Genomic DNA, 24,618 nt, shown 5'->3' on the forward strand with positions numbered 1-24,618 from the left:
TTAAGATGTCATTACTGCTCAAAGAACTATAGACAATGCAATCCCCATGAAAATTTCTGTATTTTTTGCAGATTTAAAAAATTCATAAAATTCATATGGAATTTCAAAGGACCCTGAATAGTCAAAACAACTTTCAAAACAAAGAACAAAGTTAGAGGCCTCACACTACCTGATTTCAAAATATAGTGAAAGCTATAGTAATCAAAACAGTGCAGTACTGGCAAAAGACAGATATATGGACAAATGGAATAGAATAGGAGAGCCAGGAAATAAACCCTTGCATATATGGTTAAATGATTTGCTATAAGAGTGCCAAAACCATACAATAGGGAAAGAACAATCTTTTCAAGAAATGGTGGCGAGAAAACTGGATGTTTACATGCAAAGGAATGAAGTTGGTCTCTTACATTATACCATACACAAAAATTAACTCAAATTGGATCAAATACATAAACAGAGGTGCTAAAACTATAAAACTCCTAGAAGAAAACATGGGTGAAAAGTTCATGATGTTGGATATGACAATGATTTCTTTGATGTGACACCCAAAGCACAGACAAGAAAATAATACAAAAATTGGACTTTATCAAAATGTAAAGTTTCTGTGCATCCACGGACATTATCAATAGAGTGATATGTCAGCCCATGGAATGGGAGAAAATATTTGCAAATCATATATCTGATAAGTGATTAATACCTGGAATATATAACTATCTTCTACAACTCAACAACAACAAACCAATAATTCAACAGTCCAAGGGGCTTAATGGATATTTCTCCAACAAAGACTTACAAATCACTAATGAACACACAAAAAGATGCTCAACATCACTAATCATTAGGTAAATCCGAATCAAAACCACAATAAGATACCAATTTACACCCATTAAGATGGCTGTTAAAAACAAAAACAAAACCACTGGAAAAAAATAGAAAACAGCAAGTGTTCGAGAGGATATGAGAAATTTGAACCCTTGTCAATTGCTGTTGGGAATGTAAAATGATATAGCTGCTGTGGAAAACAGTTTGACTGCTCCTCGAGAAATGAGAGAGAATTACCATATTATTCAGTGACTCCACTCCTGAGTATATATTCAAGATAATTTAAAGTGAGGATGTGAACAGATATTTCTACACAAATGTTCTTAGCAGTCTTATTCACAATAGCCAAAGGTGGAAACAACCCAAATGTTCACTGAGAGATTAATAAAATGTGGTTTTAAAAAAGTGATACATATATTTGGCCTTAAAAAGGAATGAAATTCTGATACATACTAAAATGTGGATAAACTTTGAGACCATGATCATAAGTGAAATAAGCCATTCATAAAAGGACAAATACTATATAATTTGATTTATATGAAGTATCAAAAATAGGCATATCCACAGAAACAGAAAGTAGAATAGTGGTTACCAGGGACTAGGGGGAAGGAGTAGAGAGTTTTTGTTTAATGAGCACAAAATTTCACTTTGGGGTGATGAAAAAGATGGAGACGGATAGTGGTGATGGTTGTACAATAAATGTGAATGTTTGAAATTATTTCCAAATGAAATAAAAAAGTTTTTAAAAACCTGGAAAAAAGATCAAAAGGACTCAAAAAAAAAGTGACAAAGACTATAAGCAAAGAAAATCTGACATAGCATAGTAGCATAACAAGAGTCTCTGGGGGGAAAAATAAAAAGAGAACATAAAAATACTATAACATAATTTAAAAAATATTTTGAAGTGAAACTGAATTTATATTGTGAAAGGAAATACTACCAACTGGATATACTGACCCAGAATGGCCAACATCAAGATAAAGTCCAGGAGTTCCCATCATGGCTCAGAGGAAACAAAACTGACTAGTAACCATGAGGATGCAGATTCAATCCCTGGCTTTGCTCAGTAGGTTGAGGATCTGGTGTTGCGGTGAGCTGTGGTGTAGGTTGCAGAAGCAGCTCGGATCCCACATTGCTGTGGCTGTGGCATAGGTTGGTGGCTACAGCTCCAACTGGACCCATACCCTGGGAACCTCCATATGCTGTGGATGCAGCCCTCAAAAGACCAAAAAAAAAAAAAAAAAAAAAAAAAAAACTCCATATGCTGGATGCAGCCCTCAAAAGACCAAAAAAAAAAAAAACTTGGTAAAAACAGGCAAAGGAGCAAGTAATCATCAAGGAAATAAAATCAGATTATAACTAGACTTTTAAACAGCCTTTTATCATTTTATGCTAAGGAAAGAAAATGTAAATAAGATATTTTATACCTAGTTGTATCTTTTCAACTATAAGATCTGACAAACTGTTACCAACATTCAAGAATTCAGAATATATCATTTCCATGAGAAATACCTGAAGAGTTTTCTACAAAACAGGCAACGTAAATGAAAAGACACTGATATAAAGATTACTGTCAATCAGTAAATATATATTTAAGAACTAAGATTAAATTAGAGCTAAAAGAGAGAAAATATAGTATTTGTCTAATCCTTGATAATATAGATAAGTACGTCTATAACAAAAGGAATAGAAAGTACATAAACATTTAAAGTTACTCTCATTTTTATCACATTGGTATTTCATTCTAAGACTGTGTGCTGTGTGTAAAATGGTAGATAATGTAAATGACTGATAGCTTATTCTAACATTCTTGCTAAGAAATGTGGGCAGCCTCTAGAAGTTAGAAAAGGCATAGAAACACATTTTCCACTAGAGTCTCCAGATGGAAATGCAGCCGTTGACATCTTGATTTTAGTCCACTGAGACCCAATCCAGACATCTGACCTCAGAATAATAAGATAATAAATTTGTACTAAGCTACCAAGTCCATGGTTTGAAAAACAACGGGTCTAGGGCATGTTACTTAACTTTTCTGAATCTATTTCCTTATCTGTAAAATAAGGATGACAATCACATACAGTTGTTATGATGGTCATGTCAGACATTACATTTAAAGGACATACATGGTGAGAATTACAGAGTTTGTGCTCTATGAATGGTAACTATTAACACTGTTTTTAAAAACAAAGAAATGAATAAGGTCTGAGTCTGGGTATAGCCAATATCTAGGCTGCTGCCCAAATCTTAACTAATATTTTCATCATAGTTATAAGTATCAACTCTATGTTCTCAAAATAGTGTCACTACCTCCTGCTGTGTATCACCAGCTACTCAATATTTGTGTAATTGTTTAGAAATAGTAAAAAATTTATGCTTGAGTTTTATTTGAAAAACTTTCTATAAAGTCATCTAGATATTTAATAGATAATACAGAAAATTTAACAGCATTCTAAATTTTAAGACATTCCTTCCAAACCACCACACAAATACAGTTTTTCCAAGTCAAAACAGATATCCCTATGCTTGAAATGCTACTGCTAATTTCTAATTTATTCTTACAGGCTAATTTGCAAAATGAAATTGTTTGGCTGATTGGTTTGCAGTAAACATGGTAAACCAAATTGGCTTCTAAATTTAAAAAAAGGTTGAGTCTCCTCTTATAATAATCAAGAAATATTAGAAGAATTAATGGTAATGAAACCTCTATAATTAAAAAGTCAAATTCTGAAAATAACAAGCAGAAATGTACATTAACAGGTAGCAGCCACATAAATTGTTATTCTTGCAAATGGCTTTTTTGAGCTCTTTTCATGGGATAATGCAACCTCCAAAATGCAATTTACTAAATAATATATGTACCATATGTATCATAATTAAGTTCTGCAGTCTTGGGAGAATTTAGTACTATTGAACATAACAGAGATATCAGAAATAGTCCATAAAATTCTAAGAATCATAAAAGAAAGACAAAGTTGTTTAATAGATGCTATGATTTTTAGGTCCGAAATTTTAAAAAATTTTTAGAAAGTAGTAATTATTGTTATCTACATAAATGTAGTCAAAGAAAAATCTTGCTTATGTATAATAGGATTTGAGCTTGAACCCTAGATTTTAAATATAGTAGACTCCATATCCTTTCTCGGAGGTTTTTGAGGACTGATTTTAGGTAATAGCTGTTTGGCATAAAATGTTTTATGAAGTCCAGCTTCTCGAAGTGCTAACTCAAAACGAAGTCTGGGGTCAGAAATTATCTGTAGAAATAAAATACAATTTAAATAAATAGCAACTCATAGAAGTAAATTTTATCATTTAGTTCCATATTATCCCAAGCTGCATAATTTGTTTTTGCTGGATAGATGACTAGATGACAATAAATTTTGTGTATGCAGTGACTACATTCTTGTCATTTTTACTGAAAATAGCCAAACCTTTCTGACATTATCACGTTCCAGTATGTTGGTGCTTTCCAACATAAGATGTATTGAATATTGTATACTAGATTAGTCACAATAAAAAACATTAAATTTATTAAAAGATGGGATAAAAAGAAGCTTACTTTCAGTATTATCATTGACTTATTTATTGATAGCTGAGGTTATAAAATATAAACAACCATTGATTAAAATAAACCTAAACCACAACCTTGTACATCAGTTTTGAAGCAGACATTTTCATTTCTCCATCATTTGGCAATATGTAAATTAAGTTCAAACACATGGCCACGACTTGAGAAACAAAATCAATAGAACTTTTCTTCCAAGGCCGGATTTCTATTTCAAGCAGAACTAGAAAATGCTTTCATCAATCTGATTCTAAGTGGGAATAGACATATGAGTAGTTCAATTTCTGTTTTCATTTATAGCTGATTGGACCTTATTCCTCCTTCCATGAATATTAATGTCAACAGACACAGTTTGCAATGATAAGAAGGTGGCCGCATATGGATTTCAGCTAATGAAGCATTTTACATGAACTCAAAGTCCCCCTAGAGGATGGAATAATAAGCTGTTGAAGGCAGCCCCTCCTTCAAGGAGTTCTTAAACTAATAGACGTAATAAGAATGTGAACAGATAACTACAGTTCGTGGCAACCTGCTCCAAGAGTAGGCACATCTCTTGGTGCCGATGAGACCAGGATGGTCTCAGGCAAGGAAGACCACTGGAGCTAACTGTAAAGTCCAACTTATTCTTCTATAAAGCCAAGGGTTGGGGGAAAGGAAGAGAGATCAAGCAAGAAGGAAGGTACATGCAAATTTAGAGAGGAAATAGGTCAATTTGGGATCAGGGGAATTTGAGTAGAGTACTTACCATTGGGGATTGCTGGTAAAGGACACTGTGAAGACTGGGACTTGAATTTTAAAGGATTGAAAGCCTATGCCAAGGAGTCTGGAGAGCTACTGAGCTTGTGTTTCTGTTTTTAGCATGGAACTAATAGAATCATTGTCACTGTCTAAGACACATCTGATTGTAAGTTCAGGGTGAATTAAGGTGGCAGGGAAAGAGGAGATGGAGGCAGGAGGAGTGCTTAAGAGTCTATTGTGATTGTCTAGACATGAAGTAATATATGCCTAAAACTGGCTGTCTGAAACACCACGAATGGAAGAATCAATAGAACTTGGCAAATGATAAGATACAGGGACTAGGGACAACGATGCAGTTAAGTCAACAATAATACAGAGATTTGTGTCTGAAAAGCAGCAAATTTGAGCCTTAGACCTAGGTGTCTCCTCTTTTTTCCCAAAGAGTCTCCCTGGTTACTCTCATCCACTTCCAAGGAGTTCTGCTCTTCCACCTGCGTGCTGTTTTGACACCCTGATTATCTCCAGAGTTGTGAGGTTTAAAATATTTTCATTACATAATATTTTCCAATAGGTATCAAGTATTTATGAAGCTCTCTCTCACATGCTGACCTCCATTCCCCCAAATCCCCTCTCCGGGGGGGATCAGTTTTTTGGAAGCATGTATTAGAAACCTTCACCTAAAACTTGACATGAACAAAACAAATACTCTCTCCCCTAAGTCTGATTTTCTTTCTGCATTCTTTTTTTTTTTTTTTTTGTCTTTTTAGCTATTTCTTGGGCCGCTCACGCGGCATATGGAGGTTCCCAGGCTAGGGGTCGAATCAGAGCTGTAGCCACCAGGCTACGCCAAAGCCACAGCAACACGGGATCCGAGCCGCGTCTGCAACCTACACCACAGCTCACGGCAACGCCAGATCCTTAACCCACTGAGCAAGGGCAGGACCGAACCTGCAACCTCATGGTTCCTAGTTGGATTCGTTAACCACTGCGCCACAACGGGAACTCCTCTTTCTGCATTCTTATATGGTTAATGGCAGCACCACATAATGATGATCATTTACTGAATTACTACTAGGTGCCAGACAAAATTCTAGACAACTGACATTTATCATCCTAATGCTCACAAGAACCTTGTAAATTATTATTTTACAGAAGAAGTAAACAAGACATGGGATGTTAATAGCTTACACAAGTTCACACAGCCAGTAAACAGTGGATGTGGATTTGAATCCAAAAGGCAGGCTCTTTTCAGTATCATGAGCTGCCTAGTTTAGAATCACCCTCACTTTCATTATCCCCTCCTCCTCTTAGCCAGAGCCTTCCATGCCCCCCACCCCTCATCCCTTTGCTCCATCCTATTCCACTCCACCCCACTGCTACGAGGGCTCCACCATCTTAAAAGGACCTGATCCTACCTCCACCAACCTTCTATTCAGGACATGTTGCTATAACATAAATCTGGTTATACAATTCGCCTGGTTCAGTCTCACCTCTGCTCACAGGATAAAGGTCAAAAGTCTCAGCAAGTAAGATCTACTGTACTTTTTGGTCTGACCGGAACTTATGCTTCCAGTCTCATCTTCCAGCATCCCCCTTACCATGTACCTTACATTGAGGACATACTGGTAAGCGCCTCTTTCCACCCTTTTCTGCTTGGTGAAAACTTTACTTCATCACTTAGCTACCTGAAAGCTTTCCAGCTTCTGACTTCAATTCTTTGCCAGCTCCGCTGCCCTCCTGGCTTTGGCTTCTAGAGATACTCATGCATTTTCTAATTAATCCTTCTCCCTAGCCCACCCACCCCCCAATCTATTTTTGCTGTTGGTTTTAGCTTAAATCATTTGGAATGAATTCAGTTACTGCTGCCAAAATTCCTCAACTAAGATAGAGTTTTGTTGTTTCTACTTTCTCTGACTTCCCATTCAGGCTTGCCCATCTACTCCCCTCCTTCTGCCATGCAGTCCTTCGTCCCCATTATAGGGGTGATCTCACCCTACAGGCATTGTTCTCCTGTGTGCTACCTTCCTTCCCAATCCACTCCCCTGCTCACTTCCTCTGAATAGAACAAGTTTGTTTTGGTCCAGATGCAGCCCTGGTACCTGGCTGAGTGCCAGATATAGTATATGCTCCCTAACTATTTGTTTAATTAATATGTGAATTTTTCTTTTGTTTTGTTTTGTTTTTTGAGGGCTGAGCTATAGCTACCAGCCACAGCCATGAAGGATCTCAGCCACATCTGCGACCCACTTCACAGTTCATGGCATTGCCAGATCCCAGATCCACTGAGCAAGGCCAGGGATTGACTTCACATCCTCATGGATCCTAGTTGGGTTTGTAACCACTGAGCCACAACGGCCATAAAAAGACGAACTCCCAAACTGTTCGTCTTTTTATCCCCTAGCAAAGTATGCTGCACATAGTAGAAGGTGACTCAATTTATTTGTCACTGAGTGAATGGACAATGTTTCCTGCTTTATAAATTAATTGAATAAGCATGGAGCTTTTCTTAGATCTGCAAAGTGAATTACTTTCTCCTATAACTTCAGTGATATCCGTTCATTCATGTGATCTGGCTTCTTCTCTTCCACCCATACGTCTAAAGAGACTAAAAAAATGCCTTCTCAGTTATAGAAACAGATTAAATGATTCAGAAGTTCTTAGAATTAGTTAAATGACCTCTTAATACCTTTTTCCACAGCAAAAGTTTTATCATTAGCTCTGATATATTATCTTCTGTTCATTTTTTTTTCTTTAGGGCCACAACAGCGGCAAAAGGAAGTTTCTGGGCTAGGAGTTTAATTGGAATTGTGGTTGCCCGCTTACACCACAGCCACAGCTATAGGGGATCCGAGCAGCATCTGCAATCTACACCACAGCTCATGGCAACACCAGATCCTTAACCCACTGATCAAGGCCAGGGATTGACTCCACATCCTCATGGATACTAGTCGGGTTCTTAACCTGCTGAGGCACAGTGGGAACACCCTTTTTTTTTTTTTTTTTTTTTTTAAATGGCCGCAATGGTGGCACATTGAAATTCCCAGGTCAGGGATTGAATTTGAGCAGCAGCTGAGACCCATGCCAGGCTGGGGATCCAACTCAGGCCTCTGCAGTGACCCGCCAGCTGCTGTCAGATGCTCAACCTGCTGTACCACAGAAGTCTGTGTTCATTTCAAATTTCAGAAAGCTTCCCTCTACTTTGTCTTATGAGTATCATCAGTTGTTTCTTTAAGAGAATTTATGTTATTCATTTAAACAAATTCTGAATATGATAAATATTTAAAAATACAATATTAACACAACTTGGAAGTAAAATTTTATAAAATTATTTTTTAGATTAAAATAATTTTCAATGACAGATTCATAACCTTTTCAGATAAAATACTTTGTGCTATGGTTACCTAAGAACTATTTTATAATATTAAGAATTTTTCAGTAATTATGTGTTATCATATAGAAATAAAAATTATGCTAATATGCATGTTATTTAAGTGTAAATATTGAAAATAATTTGTAAACCAAACACACACTTCTACAGTTCTTAGCATTATCACAGCTTTTGCATCAATCGTGCTAATTTTCATAATTACCTGCTGTTCATTGTATGTATTCAATGTGAAGAGTGGCTTTTGGAGAATAAATTCTTCTTCAATTCCAATACCCATCCTCGCTTTTGATGCCATTGTATCTGACATCATTCTAACAGGATCGAATTGAGCAACAATAGCAACCTAAAGGAAGAGAAAGTGTGGCTACTTGGAACAAGATACAAGCCAGATACTTCTGGGCAACATTATTAATGCTTAATGTCCACTAAACTTAAGAAATTTTATTAAAGATTATACAATTACCGTTATGATTAAATTTAGATTAAAATTTCTGCTCCAAAGCCAAGGGAAATTTTACATAGAAAATCTGTACATTTAACCACCTGGATGTAACAAAAGCAAAAAACATTAATTTTTAACCATTAGCTATTTATGGCTATAGCAACAACCCCACAAAGCTTTCTAGAAAGTTTCATCTGATTAAGATGAATCCAGAGCATATCATTTATGGGTTAAAGTCATGTGTGTTGACATTGGTGAGCAATATGTGTGAGTTTCCATTGTACCAAACAACTAGATTTCCAGGGACTGTTAAAAAACCATTGTTTCCCCTTCTACTGAAGAACTGCAGAGTCATTTTAACCCAAATGCCCTTGTCTTTTATGATAATTGAAATCATTCAAACCTGCATGCTAATAAAAAGCCACTAATTTTGTAAATTATATGCACCATTAATAACACCTGCCTGTGAATTCCTAAAGTCAAGAATTAGCATTAAGAAAATGGCATTTTTTAATGCCATTTAGAAATTGTAATGACATAACTGGGGGGTTGACATACTTTAATTATTATAGGTTTCCCAGCCAAAATGTCTTATGCTAGAGTTCTAAACACCGATTACAGACAACGGGCACATATATTTTCTCTCTCAAGAGGCTCACAGATGGAAAGAATCCTAATCATAGGGATTCTGTAGTTATCAAAATTTCATTTTGAACAAGAATGTGTTTAGTAATAGTGATGTTAAGTTTTGTCCCCAGAAGGATATGGTCATTATTTGTTAATGAATGATTTAAATTTTGTTGAATATAAGATGACCAAAGCTTTTTACCAAGTGTGATATAATTGTATGCATTTATACTTCTTCTATACTGTCTCATTTAACTAGATTTCTTTGATTTGAATCTAGTTTGACATTTACTATCTATGTGACTTTGGGAACCTTTAGGCCACCTCTGTTACATCTTCTATAAAATAGTAATATTAATAATACCTGCTTTATAGGGTTGTGGTAGAAATTAAATGAGGCAAAACTTGAGAGCATGTAGAAGAAGACTTTATACTATAAATATTAAAAAAATATTAATGCCCCTTACTACAAACCTGTGGGGCCAGGACTATAATTATTACTATTCCCATTTTTCGAAGGAGAAAACGAAGCTTAGGGTGATTAAATACAAGACCTAAGTCTCCTCTGCCAGTAAGTAGAGAACTGGGTTGTACCAGGTTTGAAGGATACTAGAGGCCAAGTTCTTATCCAAGATTCCACACTGCCCTCACCGGCATAGAAGGAAAACCCAACAGTCATTTCCTTTCAGCTGGGAAATGGAATCAGGGAAGACTTTAGGGCTTGTGAGTTGAGCTAATCACTTTCAGGTTAAAAACTGAAAAATTACCAAGGTAAACTATTTTATCACATTTCCCCAGTTCTTAAATCCTTGCTTTTGCCATCAACTATACTCTCAAAACTTTTGCCTACTTTTATGAACCAGAGAAATGGGAGGCTTTTATGTCTCTACAAAAACAGTAGTTTTAAAAAGTGGTTTTAAACCCCTTTGCTGACTGTGGGATAGGTTGCAACAGAGGTCCCCACCCTATAGAGGATTATCTTGCTCAAGCTCCACGTTTTTTGGAGGAAAGTAAAATCCTTGGGCTGGATGTAGAGTCTCACAGCTATAATGGATACTCTTCGGCTTCTAAACTGGAGGTAATGTGGAGGTATTTAAATCTTGGGACAGCTTTTTACAAGGTGCTGATAAAGTTCTCTTAATATACTAAGAAACTGGAAATGGCTCAATATAAATCTAATTGCCCCCAGGAATGAAGGTTGGTGTCCCAATTTGGAGAAGTTACATTTTATATAGCAGATGTCATGAACTAAGCTCTAGTAATAACTCTATTAAGAGCACTTAGAAACTTTTTTTTTTAAACCGCCCATGAAAATTTCCAAACTAAAAACACCTGTTTCCTAAGGGCTTCCAGCCGCCTCTCTCTCTCTTCTTCTTCAAGTGCTTCTTGAAGGGCCACTTCTTTTTTCTCCATCAAACGCTTTTCCAATACTTCTTGTCTATATTTAACCCTTTAAAAAAGAACACACAAGGAAGATGGGACATCAGGATAATGTTGCAGATTCTGTGGATAGGAGGATGGGACAGAAGGCATCTCTGAAGTGACACCACTGTCCTTTGGTTTTTACTTACTTTTGGCAGATTTCACATGTCAAAGCAATAAAGGACGCTTACATAAAATACAACTTATAATAATTCTAATAACAATCATAGCAGGTCACAGGGCCTGCTATGGGGTAAAATCCAATTTATCTTTCTTCATTGAAATCACTGTATTAACTGTCAGCTGCCACAGCTGCAGGTAATCCAACTCAACAGATGGGTTGACAACCATCTCTTTGTTCTTTCAGCACTCTTCTAAATTTTAACATGATTTTAGTTGTTCAAAGACTCTCTTACTGACTAGATATACATAATTTTACAAAGAATAGTAAATAAAATACTACAATAATATGCCCGAAGTTTCACAATTGCTAGAATTTAAAACAAACATTATCTATATTGTCACTCATTTTGTCGTGAATGCCTTGAGTGGATGTGTGTGTGTGTGTGTGTGTGTGTGTGTGTGTGTGTGTGTGAGTGTGTGTTAAGAAACTTTGAGAATTGCATTTTGACTGTAGATGGCAGCAAAAACATGACTTTCCCTTAGCATTCTGTTTCCATCCTCCTTAAAATCAGCAGATATTTAAATACTTGTTTTAATACTCCTAAATTTGGCCCATCTCTGCTGCCTTTGGGGGGCAGCCTTCCTAACTACCCTCTTGCCCTAGCTATTCTTCTATTGAATTACAGAGATAAAATGTCTTTTCAAAAAAAGTAGGCACTTGGGTTCTCGAGGGAGTTGGAGGCCATTGCCTCTAGCTTCCATCACTGGCAATTTAGATTAACTTTCTCAATGGCATCAAGTCACAAGTGTACTTTGCCCTTAGTGTGCCCACCTGCATTTTCTATCGATGTCTCTTCACTAGACCCTTTTTATTCTGGATCCTGACATTTACTGAGGTGTTCACTATGCACCAAGTCTTGTGCTAAGAGCTTTACCTGTTTTTAGTTCATTTAGACTTCACATGATGGGGGTCCCATTATTGATCCCATGTTGAGGCACTATTATTATTATTATTATTATTATTTGGCCGTGTCTATGGCATGCGGAAGTTCCCTGGGCCAGGAATCAAACCTGTGCCACTATTGTGACCTGCGCTGAGGTTGTGGCAATGCCAGATTCTTAACCCACTAGGCCAAAAAGGAACTTCCTGGGGTACCATTATTGACCCCATTTTAAAGATAAAGCCATGGAGGTATAGACAGATCCTATAACTTGTCTGAGTTCTCACACACAGTAAGTGGAAGAGCCTGAGATCAAACTCTGGCAGACTGGCCACAGAGCCCCCGCCCCACCCTCACTCCATTCCCAGCCCCATGTAGTGAACCACTATGCTCCTCTCTTCTCCCCCGATGGCTCTCCTCACCTCACTGACTTACAAATACCTACTGTGTGCCAAATTCTGTGGTGGTCATGGACAGCACACTGAGAAAAAGTCTGCTCTTAAACAGTTTATGGTTTAACAGAGACAAAAGACAAGCCTAAGAACTAAACGAGGCATGCGATGTCTTCAGAGAGGTATAAATAAGGTCCACTGAGAATTAGAAGGTGAGATGACTACTTGCCAGTTTGTAAGAAAGACTGGTAGGCTTCAGAAAGAGCTTAACAGAGGAGGCAGCATCTAAGCTGGATCTTGAGGACCAGGATTTGGAGAGGGCAGAAGTCATGGAAGCCAAGGTGGAGCCGAAGGAGAGCCAAGATGAGGGTGGGTCTGGGAGACACTCACCAGCAGGCTCAGCATCTAATAGTGGGTGTCTTCTGCAGTTTTGCTCCCTGAGTGCCTTGATTCCCCCACCTAGTCACAGCTCCAAGAGGGGAAGGGTTCAGAGTGGCGAGAACAGAGCCAGTGGGAGAGCAATGATAGAAAAGCCCAGAAAAGCATGGGGAAGCTGAGCCTGGTAGTTAGTCATGTGGTTCCCTCAATGATTTGCTCCTGGGGAGGAAAACACTTTAAAACCAGGTTGCTTCTGGGGTTGGCATTGAAGCAGCAACTCTGGGAAGGAGAGGAGGGAAGCAGGCAGCAGCTCCTTGTAGGGTACAAAACCCAGAATGAGGTTTGAAAGGAAGATCCTAAGCTCCCTTGATAGCTGTGGCTGTTCTCCCACCATCTCCCAATTCAGCAGCCAGTACAGATACACAGATGCAAGAATCACAGACTAGATTTCTTCCTTTTCCCAATGCCTCCCTGTCATGGAAAGCTCTATTTCTCATTCCCTCCATCTTCGTTAAGGCATGACACAATCTCCCTAATGAGGTTCTACTCAATTTAAGCACTGAGTACAAGCTAAGTGAACTACTCAGAAGGTTCAATTAAAAGACACCCTGGGATTTCGACAATTACCATATGTTAATTCTCAGAACCTTTGAAAAGTTCCTCATCCTTTGGGATGTAGAGATTGCTTTGTCTGCAACAAAGTTTGGGTTACTTTACGGAAGAGTAAGAATTGTTTTAGTTAGAGGACCTCGACTGGTGAGGAAGAGATTGCAAAGGAGAGTGAGGCATTTGAGCATTTGAGTGGTAAAGAAGGTTGGCTCATGCTCTACTTTGAGGCGCCCTCATTTATTCAACAAAACTTGGAACACCTCTCCGCATCCAGCACTGTGCTAGGTACCGGAGCTGCAATTTCACACTGGAGGATGTGCTCCTGTCCTCATAGAACTGACCATCTAATGCAGATACAATGACCAAGGCAATTATGACACAGGATGACTCTTGCTCTGATGGGACAGTGGGGCAGAGGCCATGGGAAAGGGTAGGCACCTTTGCCAGAATTGGGGCATTCAGGGGAGCATCCAATAGGAAGTGCTCTGAATTGCAGACCTGAAATAAGGGGGGGGGGGCAGGAATTCATCAGAGAGGGAGGTAAAAGAAAGAATGTTCTAGGCGGAAAAAAAAGCATATGAAGGCCCAGAGGTTGGAGAGCATGGTACTTTTGAAAAACTGAAAAATATTTGGAATGAGTGAAAATGAAAAAAATGTAAGGTGAGGAGTGCCAAGAACTGAGGCTGGGAGGCAACGGAGGCCAGACTGTAGGAGCTCTGCAAGCATGAGAGCTTTGATCAGGGAAATGTGACCAGAAAATTCCTGCCATGTGGAGAAGGGATTGCAAGGAGGCAAGACTACAGAGAATTATCCAGATGCAAGTTGATGGTTTCCTGAATTAGGTCAGGGGTGCTGGCAGGAACTGGGGAGAAGACATGGATTTAAAATTTATGTAGAAAATAGAATAAAGAGGACTTAATAGTTTGTTGGGTTTTTTTTATGGTAGAGAGAGGAAGAGGTTAAGGTCTCTGTCTTGCATGGTGAACAGTGGCATCCATCACTAAAACTGAGGACTTAGAGAAAAAGGGAAGAGAAGGAATAAAGTTTAGTTTAGACACAGACCGGCTGTCATAAGATCTGGGCTAGAGAAATAGATAAGGGTCTTTATCAATGGCATGGGATCGAGATCATGGGATAGGTGACATCAACTAGGAAGAGACAAGAGTAAGAGGAGAGATAGCCTTCACTCATTCCTAGTGAAACAATTTTTTTCCATATATTTTCAGTATTTATAATTTTTTCTCATTCATTCATTCATTCATTCATTCGGTGCCCACCCTGTGCTGAGTGCTGTTCTAGGGTGGGTGATCCACACTGATTTAAAAAAAACCTATTCTCGGAGTTCCCATTGTGGCTCAGCAGAAATGAATCTGACTAGGAATCATGAGGTTTCAGGTTTGATCCCTGGCCTCGCTCAGTGCATTAAGGATCTGGCGTTGCTGTGAGCTGTGGTGTAGGTCGCTGATGCTGCTTGAATCCTGTGTAGCTGTGGCTGTGGCATAGGCAGGCAGCTGTAGCTCTGATTTGACCCCTAGCCTGGGAACCTCCACATGCCGTGGTGCAGCCCTAAAGAGCAAAAAATAAATAAATAAACCTGTTCTCATAGTTTCATTTCTGAACACATATATTCATGTATTTAGAAAGTTTAATTTCTTTTCAAAAAAGGGGGAAATTAATTTCTCCACTCTGCTGCAACCCAAGGAAGAAACTTAAGAAAGGGATAGAAAGGGAGGAAACTATGTAGGAGAATGAGGAGAAATGGTGGCAAAGAAGCTAAGGAAATGGGATCAGCAACGTCACACACTACAGAAGATCAGTTATAACCCAAGATAATCATTGGACTAAATAACAGGGAGCCATTGGTGATCTTGGCAATTGCAGTAGAGAGTTGGCTGAAGATTAGCAGGAGATAAGGAAGCAGAAGGGAGTAGAGACAACCCCTTCTCTAGGGGGTTGCCCATAGGGAGGAGAGAGGCAGGGCGATGCTGGAGGCAGTGTAGGGCTGATGATGGCTGCATTGTCTCCAAAGTGATGATCAAGATGATTCTGACTACCCTGAAGAACTGGCTATGAGAAAATTTAAGGGAACAGACACACTGAAATTCTTTCTTTTTAGAGACGCTATCGTTTAAACGCAAATAATAATTCACTTTCAAGGAGGAAACTCTTGGTGCCTCTTTCTTTTCCCAGTTTGGATAGAAAAATGTCTGTGCCTAAGGAGAAGTGATGCAGAAAAACTCCTGGGAGAGAGCCAAACACTCACATATTCATAGGGAAAGAAAATAGCAACACAGTAAAGTCAATCATTTGGAAAATTTTCCACATAAATTCCTTTAGCCATTTGAAGTAGCAGATTTTCTCCAAATTAAACTGTTGCTATGAAAGTCAATGTCAGGAAGTGGCCAAACTCAACAGTCTTTAAGCTGTGCACTGAATTACCAAACAAGAGTCCTAGGTTCATCTCTCAGTCTGCTTTCTGCTCCCTGAGTCGATGAAGTTGAGAGTGCTGCAGGGAAGGCCTTTTGGGGTCCTCTTGGGGGAGAAGGAGCATCATACTGTTCAAAAGCAACAGCTGCTGCAGAATCAGGCACAGCACTAACAATAATCTGAAAAGGATTTTGTTTAAGCCTCAGGGCCTGAGTGTAGTTGAAGGGACAAGAAGCTTTCATGCAGAAAAGAGAATTTACGTATCGTTTTGGAGATTTTTATGTGTGTATTCCACTCTGAGGGGACATGTATACACAAATGCACATGGTTTGGAAATGCCATGACTTCAGTAACAGCCTCCCTTTGCTTTGGTGAAACTTCATAAGGACTGGGCAAAATATTAAGTACAAAATCGTGACCTCCCTCCTATACAGGTAACTTCAGACTAAAAAGAAGCTATAACAACTGAGAGAGGAAAAAAGACTTCTGAATAATTGCCGATAGTGGAAGGTTCTACAACTTTTTTTTTTTTTTTAAGCTTAAGCAGTAAATAAAACAGTATTAACCACACATCTTAATTACGTTACTCTAACTGCTACAGAATTCCTACAAAAAATGTTTCAGGGAAGTGATTTGCCCTGCTGAATTAAAGGCAGTTTCTAAACAAATTTGCTACTTCATTTTGAGGCTTAAACTCAACATTGAACAAGAATGATTTTAAACAGGCACATGCTGGAGGTGCTATTGCCAGAGGGGTTTCAGTGGCAGCATCATAGTGAACTTGTTTCTGCCTGCTGGGAAATCTAGTTTTGGCTTAAAGCCTACTCAGAAAGCTGTTCTTCCCACCAAGAAAAGAGAACCTCCCCACCCCCGCCCCTGCCCAATTAGCTCTAGGGGACTCCAGCAGAGAACAGTGTGCGGATCAAAACGTAAGCAAGCCAGGTGGCAGCACCTGTCCAAAGGTGGAGGGCTGAGGGAAAGGAGGTGGAGAAGCTAAGAAAGAGACAAGAAGGGAAATGGCATGGGCAGCAAGACTCAACTCCGTGGGGTCTTAGCTAAGGGCATAAGAAGAGACCAGTTTCTGCCAATATAATGTGAATCCTGATACAAGGCAGTGACATCCTGGTACAGATCAGCATGGGACAAGAACAAAGAGGATTCACAGAGAACCCGCAGAACCAGGAGATGAACCCACGCCAGCCTCAAACAGAGACTATTCTTCCAGCTCAGAGCGTCTACTGGTTCCTTTGTGGGGTGTAAAGGCGAGTTCCTATTGGACTCTATTCTTTAATTGATTCATTTAGTTCATCCACATAGAGTTATCTGAGCACCTACTATATGCCAAGCACTGCCTCAAGTGCTCAGGATTCAATAGTGAAAAATAAAAACCAAACAAGGTTTTCGCACCCCCTTAAATCTTACATTATTTGTGGTTTGTTCTATATAAGCATGCCTAAATTAACATCCTAGTAAAACATGTAAAATTGTTTTAATAAGTTATTTTTGAATTTATCACAAAATCCTAAATTAGAGAGTTCCTTTTTATATTGTTACAGAGTGATGGTTCTCAACTACAACAGTCGTTAGAATCACAGGAACTTATAAAAACTTCTGGTACCAGGGCCTCACACCACACTAATTATGTCATAATCTGGTGCAGGGGCTCAAGCATTGTTATTTTGTTAATAGTTCCCCAGATAATTCTACTGGGCAGCCTGGTCTGAAGTGCAACCTGGCCCCAAGGGTGCCTAATTTGCACTAATATCAGAATCACCTCAAGGGCTTGTTCGAGCTCAGATTGCTTGATCATTCCAGAGTTTCTGACTCACGAACAGAGAGGTGGTGCTTGAAAATCTGCATCTCTAAGAAGGTTCCAGGTGATGCCGATTCCACTGGTATGGGAGGGACTACACTTTGAGTACCACAGCAAAGATATTTAGAGACTCTACCTGCCTACTATTAGTGAGACAAAACCAGGTACAAATTACTATCAGATAGGTCTTCTTATTTCTTTTGCCTGTGCTAAACATTACACTTACCTGTCTTGGATTGATCCAAACTTGAAGTTCCTGTTTTCATGCTATTGACATTCAAGAGCAGAATCTTTCCACTCGACCCCACCCCAGTGGCCCTAACACACATATGACAAGTTCTCCCACTGACAGTGGTCCTCCCAGGCTTGGGTCAATGTTCCTGATGGGCAGTTGCAACATTGACTGTTACTGTACCTCTTTCTTTCCCTCCAGTGGACAAAACACTGATGTATCCTGATGACCTTCAAAAGCCTCAGGCTCCTGATAATATTTAAAGGTCTATTCAATAAAATCATAGGAATAACTTGAAAGCATTTCAGCCTTAAAAAGGAGCTATGAGCCACTTTCCCTGGGAATAGTTGTTGCAGCTCCAGGGGGTAGATATTTTTCGTCCTAGAAATGAAAACCTATAAATGAGAGTGATACGCATTTTCCTGTTGGTTGTAATCAGTTCCAACTTAGCCATCTGAGTTCATTTGAGTTGGAAATGCAGAGATCTAAACAGCTGTGAAGCAAGGACTTAAATCTGGGAATTCAGAGCTGAATATGGGACAAGATGTGAGGAGAGGGTTACTGAAAGAATCCTGCATATATCATTTTAGTCCTTTCCCCAAGTTAGTGCAGAAAGACATTTCTGCCACATTTATCCCCCTCTTTCTGACCCATTCTTAACCCCTTCCACCTAGTTTTCAATGATCCTTTTATATCCTCATAGTCTCAAAATTTCTCTAGAATACTCCTTTCCAGTAGCATTTCAAGTAGGATATAGGAAATAAAAGATGCACTGTCTATGGAGAATTGAAAGCAATAACAAAAGCTTGTGTCTTTTTCCTTTTTAATCACTTTGGACAAGCAAGTCTAAACAAAGTGATAAAAAAAAAAAAAAAAAACAACTTCCTCCACTGGAGCACGCTTCTCTGTTGCAGTGTCAGGTCACTGCTCTTACTGAGGGTTATTCAAAACTCTGCCCTTATAGTCCTTTGATTCCCAATAGCATTCTCTTCTCTCCTGCTTCAGCAGCCCACTGCTCAGACCAAACTTGGAGCTTGGCATCACCTAGAACTACTGAAACTGTGGGGAAGCATTACTCAAATCCATTTCACTTGCCTTCACTAATCAAGGTCATTTTAAGAACTGCATGTTCTCCAAGCTGCATGGAGCCTTAACAATAACATGTTTGCCCAAGCTGTTTTCCAGGAACTGGAAGTCAGGTGTGTCTAGTTCAAGCGGAGCTGGTTACTGCATAGGATCACCGACCCTCCAACTCGGCATGCAGGAGTATCTGCTAGGTGAGCATTGATATCAAAGCACTGAAAACTCCACCCTCAGATCCCTCTAAGACTTCCATTTTTGAATGTGCAGAGACTTGTAGCCTGAGCAGAATGATGATTACTGCACTTTTTCCAAGCGGCTTTCCCCACACCCACAGGGTCCCTACATCTCGGACCGCCCTGCTGCTTAGTTCTTTATCCCACAAATACACGGAGCCCTTCGCCTTTGGGGAGGAGGGTTTGAGACTTGTTCTCCTGTCTCCTTACTTGGCTGCTTTGCTAATAAACACTCTCTTTGCTGCAAACCTTTGGCTTCTCAGCATTTTGCCTTGCTGCTGTCAGGCAAAATGAACCTGGTGTAGGAACACCATTTCCCTGCCAAAATTTTACACTGAGGGATTCTGTTCAGACTCCACATATACCGATAAATGTTGCATGCTGTATAACTTTAGGAGTGGATTGCCTTCAAACTTCAACCCTTTTTTATGTTCTTATTCATTTAACCTTATTCAGAATACCTACTACTACTTGAGCTTACCAGGCTCTCCATTTCTTTAAAATACTTATTAACTATGAACTTTGTGCCAGACTTGATCTTCCCTCATGAAGTTTCCTGTCATTCTATCTCTTCCTCTTCTCTCAGGCCATGAGACACAACTAGATTTTACTGAATTCTCTCTCCAGCTTTGAATCAATGGTCCTACCTCTTCAAAGGCATTGTCACTAGTATCTTTTATTGTCTTCTTTTCTTTCCACATCTGCACTGCCAATTTCTAGCCCAAATTCTTTACTGAATTTATTACATATTTGTGAGGTTTGACCCTTACTTGGACATTTAAAACTCCTCCAGAATGATTTTTTGGCCATGCCCATGGTATGCAGATGTTCCCAGGCCAGAGATCGAACCTGCACCACAGCAGTGGCAATGCCAGGTCCTTGACCCACTGTGCCACCAGGGAGCTCCTAGAATGATTTTATTTAGCCTCAGCTGCTATACATTCTCCCTCTTAGCAGAGAACCTCACCTCCTGGTTTACTGAAAAGGCCATAAACCTTCACTTTCCCCACCATGCTCTGTCCACTTCCAGTCTTGTCAAGACTCACCTCTATTCATACTTTGTTCTTTAAACCCAAACCTAGTCATCCCATAAACCTAATTGTCTTTAGGATCTTGCTCTAGAAGTGAATCTCTTCTTTTCCTATTCTTCAGTCTCTCTCTCTCTCACCTCAGTGGTTCTTTTTCTTCTGTGTACAAACATCTTTAAATGGGGAAAGCATGTATCTCTCCACTCTCTTTTTTTAGCTACCATCCCCTCTCCCCCTTCACTGCAAAATGTCTTAAATGAAGAAGCCATACTTTCTGTCTCTAGTTCTTTGCTTCTTATTTCATTCAAAATTTCCTGCAGTCTGGCCTCTGACTTTTCCACTCTGGGGAAACTGCTCTCCCCAGTGTCTCCAAATTCTTTTAGAGTTTCTTGGACTTGACCTGTCCACAATGCCTTGTATTGATGACCACCTCCTTCATGAAATGCACATCCTTCCTCTCACTGCTTTTCCTCCTTTTCTTTCTTTTTTTTTTTTTTTTTTTGTCTTTTGCCATTTTTCTTGGGCCGCTCCCGCGGCATATGGAGGTTCCCAGGCTAGAGGTCCAATCGGAGCTGTAGCCACTGGCCTATGCCAGAGCCACAGCAACGCGGGATCCGAGCCGCGTCTGCAACCTACACCACAGCTCACAGCAACGCCGGATCATTAACCCACTGAGCAAGGCAGGGACCGAACCTGCAACCTCATGGTTCCTAGTCGGATTTGTTAACCACTGCGCCACGACGGGAACTCCTTCCTCCTTTTCTTTTATTGTCTCCTTTTCATCTGTCCACCCAAGGTTCCAATACAAATCCTTTTTTCACAATTTAAAAACATTGTCTGGGAAATATGACTTCAGTTACAATCAAGGCATGAATAGTTGCAGCCTCCACCTCCTTCAAAGCCCCAAATCCTTTGATCCTTTATTTTTTCCTCTATGTAATTTGAGATGGGCCTCAGATAAATCCCTCAAATGTAACTGTATTACAGAGATAATTAAATGCAGAGCTTCTGCTTTAATGGGCATCTGAGCTTGGTATTGTGTTGACATCCTTTTGCGAAGACTTAGGAATAAAGCTGATGACACAAACCTAAGGAGACATCTGTAATTCCTCCTGACATCCTCTTAGAAATGAGCCACCATGGTACCAAGGGTACCATGGACAGGGCCAAGATTCTGCCTAGTCAGTTATATTGGGTTGACTTTAACCCAAAGACAGAGAATTAAGTTCCCAATGTTTAATATCTTATAACATGGCTGCAACAATTTTAGCCTGAAATATCTATGGTACAATTAGTCACTTCGGCTACCTAAAAATCATAGAATGTATAAGTTTGAGCAATACAACTTCTTGGAGCCAAGAAAATCTTTTATGTTCTTAAATAACTGACTGGAGGCACAACATTTGGATTATTAGCTATAAGCCGTTTTATAAGTTTAGGAGATATCTTCTAAAAATAATGACTCTAATATTAGAAGAGCTGTTTTGTTTTTGTTTTTGTTTTTAATCCCTGCTTTCTGATAGTAATTGTATAGGGCAACTGCCTATTATGGCCAAATCTAGATTTTAATAATTAGACCATAATGTGTTAGATATCTGTTGTTTTTTACACTCTAGTATCAGCCTAGTAACATCAATCCCCTTCAAACTGCCTCTCTTCATTCCATGTAGTTCTGATTTTTGTTTTTGTTTTTATGGCCACACTTGTAGCATATGGAAGTTCCCAGGCTAAGAGTCAAGTTAGAGAGCCAAAGCTGCAGCCTATTCCACAGCCATGGCAACACTGGATCCAAGCCACATCTGTGACCTATGCTGCAGCTTGCAGCAACACAGGATCCCCAATCCACTGAGCAAGTCCAGGGATCAAACCCCCATCCTCAAAGAAACAATGTCAAATCCTTAAACTGCTGAGCCACAACAGGAACTCCCATGCAGTTCTGTTGAGGCCTTTAATCAGAGAACCCCCCCCTCCATCTTTCCTAGTAGTGAGGTTTACATGGGACCACATGTGGTTAACAGTAGTACATTACAAATATGGCTACAGTGATTGGCCCTCAGTGAGCACATGAATTCAGCTGAGCCAATCAGAATCCTTCCCTGGGGATTTATATATGGATATTAAAGAAGAAAAGCTTTCTCTTCTCTCTGAGGTCACTAAACTGGAATGATATGATTAACCTTGGAGCTGCTTATAGCCATGCCTCCCTTTTCTCCCACCCCTCTCCCCTCCAGCCCAGACACATGAGGAAGTCCATTTCAATGCACAAACAGATACAGAGTAAAAAACCAGAAAGAGAGTGAGAGGAAACTGAAAAAGCCACTGCAGTTCCTAAGGCAAGACCCGCTCCTGGGCTCCTATTCACATGAATCAATCCATTCTTTTTTCTGCCTAAGCTAGTTGGGGTGAGTTTTCTCTCAGTTGCTTCTGAGGAATCCTGACTAATAAATATATCTTCTATTGATAAGGGAAGAACTTATCTTTTTTACTCTCTATAGCATATACAGAGCTGTTCCAAGGGATAATCAGTTCATTTCCCAAACTGATGGCCCATGGAATGTTAATAGCTCACAGGTTGTGTGCCATGAAGAATGTGCTGGATGATCTAGTTAAGTTTGGGAAAAACTAAGAGAAACAAAGTGAAATGAAATAGTTACTGTGATATAGTGGTAAGCTTTATGAATCTCCAAAAGAAGGGCTTAGTAGGCCAATTTCCCCAATTATCTGATAGTAGAAATTTTTTTCAATAGTATCCAGTTTGGGAAATATTACTTGCTTTTCCATGAACAAGTATGGATACGCAAGTATATGAAATAGTGGGCATTAACACATGTACACTTATTGGTTTGCATTATAGTTATTTATTTTAGCATATTGCTTCTGTTAGACCGTATTTCCCCGAGTACACTGCCTATGTCTTAACCGCCTTTGTCTTCCCAAGAACTAGCAAAGGGCCTAAACCAGAATGGCATGCACCAACACAAGAAAGACAGAATGAATGGTGAATGAACTTTTAAAGCTATGGAAAGCACCCAATTGAATTTCCTAAGCTGTAGGTAAATAACAGGACATAGGAGTTGACAAAATAAAAATTTAAGAATAAATAGAATATATGCTTCTCCATTAAGCCTGTCTAATTAGTCAGTAGCTATTCCTCTGTAAGATATTTAATCATTTGAGGAGTGAAAGTGAAGCTGAATTATTGGATAACAAAGTGGGTATCTAGTTTCTTTGGGCAATCAGGAGCCACTAAAAGGCTAACTCAAATAATATCCATGAAGAAGACTTGCTGGTACTGTGATTTTGGAGGGGCAGCACAGGGAAGGATGGCATGTGGGCTTCCAGGAATTATTTATTATGAACTCAAATTTAAAAAACTACCCAGGGAGATTGGCATTTATTTGCCTAATTGCCTCCTTATACTCATTTTTTCAGCGTATACATATTAAGTGCCACACACATGAATGTGTAAAAATCATGATCTGAAAAACACAGGAAAAGCTCAGAGCAATTGGAAATTCACCTATCAAGTAGACAAGAGCAGAGCCTATATCTGGATGTTTTAATACATATAAGAGCTTGCTACTTGTCATCATATGAGTTCACCAAGAAAAGACATCTGTCATTCGCCACTAATTGGGTAATTTTCACAGTGACTCTTGAACTCACAAATGGTTTATGGGAGATGAAAAATGGTTTATGGTATTTTAACATCACAATTAATATGTGCCACACTTTAAACATCTTTAAGATCCTACATAATCATTTTATCTGTTATATAAGAAGGGAACTCACGTTAAGGGTTTACCTCACTATATTAGAAGCCCTCTTTAAATCCTTCCCACTTCAGTTTGTAAAGAAAAAGAAATGATTTAAAGGTAAGAAAATAACCTTAGCATAGGTAATTACTTTTACTGGAGCTTTTTTTATCCTCTGAAAAATTCTTAGAAGATACATAATATTTCTGACAACCCTAATTTCAATAAGATGTTTTCAGAATCACAAATACTGAAACTGTTGTGTTGGTGTGGAACTTTGAACAACCACACTAATAAAATTTACCACTGTGTTATCAAATCATAATATTTCACTCTGGTTTTATCTCTTTTTAACTTCTGATTTTTATTGGTCCTCATTCTTCCAGAGACAGATACCTTTATTCTTATGATGGCTTCTCTTCTTCAGGAGTCATGATGAAAAGGCATTGAGACAACAAAAGAAACCACAGTCCTCTCCCTCAAACAAATGATTTAAGTAAATAAGATTAATAAAACTTGCCTTCTCTAATACTGTTTGAAAAATCCCTTTTACATTCTCTTTCTTCCTTCCCAGGTCTCTCAGAACTTCTGTAGACAGCAAAC

At 39.1% G+C, this 24,618-nt stretch overlaps 1 protein-coding gene across 4 annotated transcripts in view; it reads right to left on the minus strand.

Moving 5' to 3' along the window:
- CCDC148 (coiled-coil domain containing 148) overlaps positions 1 to 24,618 on the minus strand; it is a 362,700-nt gene that overhangs the window by 90,212 nt on the left and 247,870 nt on the right. For 2 of the 4 annotated variants that reach the window (XM_021076461.1, XM_021076460.1), the window contains exons 13-14: positions 10,912 to 11,029; positions 8,713 to 8,853 (exon numbers count right to left, since the gene is read on the minus strand). In XM_021076461.1, coding sequence (XP_020932120.1) covers positions 8,713 to 8,853; positions 10,912 to 11,029 — 259 coding nt within the window. Of the gene's footprint in view, positions 1 to 2,103; positions 4,074 to 8,712; positions 8,854 to 10,911; positions 11,030 to 24,618 lie in introns of those variants that run through there. The other 2 variants (XM_021076459.1, XR_002339474.1) reach the window with 2 other exon arrangements.

Source organism: Sus scrofa, chromosome 15, assembly GCF_000003025.6.
Source record: "Sus scrofa isolate TJ Tabasco breed Duroc chromosome 15, Sscrofa11.1, whole genome shotgun sequence".
NCBI classification, from domain to species: Eukaryota; Metazoa; Chordata; class Mammalia; order Artiodactyla; family Suidae; genus Sus; species Sus scrofa.